The 2270-nt window shown below is 28.2% G+C and overlaps 1 protein-coding gene across 1 annotated transcript; it reads right to left on the bottom strand.

Moving 5' to 3' along the window:
- Positions 1-92: 92 nt before the first annotated feature.
- ENU1_075770 (ankyrin repeat protein, putative) lies at positions 93-2219 on the bottom strand (the record flags this gene model as incomplete). Its single annotated transcript, XM_008858537.1, has 1 exon — positions 93-2219. The coding sequence occupies one exon, from the start codon at positions 2217-2219 to the stop codon at positions 93-95; it is 2127 nt and encodes a 708-aa protein (XP_008856759.1).
- Positions 2220-2270: the final 51 nt, after the last annotated feature.

The following is a 2270-nucleotide window of genomic DNA, read 5'->3' as shown; positions in this document are numbered from 1 at the left end:
TTAATTTTTAAATGGAGTATTATTTTAATATCAAACCATGATGAAATTATATTTGATTATTTATAAAAAGAAAAATTAATTAAATTTAATTGTTAAACATCTTGTGCAACTACACCACCTCTAGTTTTTCTTGGTTTTCTAACAGGCTTTGTTGGTTGTTGTTGTAAAGCTAATAATGCAGCTGGATTAATATCAGTTGATTTTTGACTAATTTTCTTTTGTTCATTTGTTTCTTTAAATGCAACTGATGCCGACCTATTCTTTCTATCAACTCCTTTTTTTACCATCTTTTTATTTGCCATTACATTATTAATTTTATCTTGTTCTTCTTTACTTAATGGAATGATTGTTCCTTTAGCAAGTGGGAACATTCCATATCTACCATTAATTCCACCAACAGCCCATCCTTTTTTATGTTCCCAATATACTTCAACTATTTCATTACTTTTTAGTCTTAATAATTCTTCTTCTTCTGGCATAAAATCACTAACCATTCTTACTTTTTTAATTGCCGTAAATTTAGTTTCTCCTGAAATTAATTCATAACAATGAATATATCCTCTATTAATTGCTGATTGTTGTGCACTTAACTTTCTAATATCTATTTGTGTTTTATCACATCCATGTTCTATTAATTTTTTGACTGAAACTGCATCATTCATTACTACAGCAACATGTAATGGTGTTCTTCCACATCCATCTCTTGCATTTAATGTTTCTGGTGCTGCTGCAATAATATCATCAATAAGATGAACCATTCCATAAACACAACAATAATGAAGTGGTGTTAATTTATTTTTGTCTCCAACAAATAATCCTGTTTTACAACTTCTTCCTATTTGTCTGACTAATGATAAATGTCCACCTAATACCGCATAATGAAATGCGGTTCTTCCACTTTTTGTTACTTCTGTCATACTAAGTCCAAATACTTCTAAATTTTCTACTATATTTTTATATCCACAAAGACATGCTATATGTAATGGTGTTTCTCCAATACTATTTGCCTTTTTAATGATTTCAGGTGCAATTCCTCTTATCCATTTTAATATTTCAATTTGATTATTTTGAACTGCATAATGAACTGCTGTATTTCCACTATTATCACAATCTCCAATTACTGATGGATCATCTTTAAATAATACTTCTGCCATTTTCTTTTGTCCATATCCACATGCTAATAAAAATGGTGTTGTTCCTGACATGGATTTAACATATAAATCACTTCCCATATCTCTTAAATATTTAAACGATTCAATTGCTCCACATGCAACAGCTATCATTAATGGTGTTAATCCATTGGAATTCTTTTTAACTAATAAACTTTTTCCTCCTGTAACAAAGAAAAAGTCTAAGATTTTTTTATCATTTGATTTAACACTATGATGAAATGGAAAATTTCCATTTGTATCCATTTTACTTAATGCTTTTGGAAATTTATTATATATTTTTTGTATTAATTCTATATCACATCCAACAGCAGCTGCATAATGAAGTGCTAATTGTCCATAATTATCTGGAATATTTCCTGTTGATACTTCTAATAATATTTCTACACTTTCTTTATGTTTATTTCTAATCCCAAGAAGAAGTGGACTTTGTCCCATACAATTCTCTACCATTGGTGATGCTCCTTTCTTTAATAACCATGCAACAGTTTTATCTGACCCATTCATTGCTGCAAAATGAAGTGGTGTACTACAACTTGGATTAACTGTATTTTCTATCATATCATCAACATAACATAATTCATCAATAATATTTAATATTTCTTCATCATTACAATATCCTGCATAATGAAGTACTGTATATCCTGAATTATCAGTTGAACTTAAATTTTGGAATGGATTTGTTAATGACTTAATTATTACTTTTGCTACTTCTGCTTTTCCTGATCTTAATGCTACAAGAATTGCTGTTTGTCCATATTTATTAACTAATGATTTCGATGCATTATGTTTAATTAATTCTTTTGCTGCTTCTACATTTCCTGTTTGTGCAGCAATCATAAGTGCAGTATTTCCAAAATCATCTTGATAATTAACATTAATTTGATAATCAACAATTAAACTTTCTATAAATTCTACTTTATTATATAAGACTGAAACATGTAATGGTGTAACATCTTCATTACTTTCAACTTCTTTATTAGGTAAGAATTTCATTTGATATTGTGTAGGACATAATCCAATTTCAAATGGTGAACCTAAGCTTTCCATATTAACTAGAACTTGTATTTCTTTCTTCCTTTTTTTGTTATTTTTTTTTTT

The sequence above is a fragment of the Entamoeba nuttalli genome (genome assembly GCF_000257125.1).
Source record: "Entamoeba nuttalli P19 unplaced genomic scaffold asmbl_3640, whole genome shotgun sequence".
Classification (NCBI taxonomy): Eukaryota; Evosea; order Mastigamoebida; family Endamoebidae; genus Entamoeba; species Entamoeba nuttalli.
Note: the sequence above shows the minus strand (reverse complement) of the source record. Positions and strands in the feature narration are given on the sequence as shown.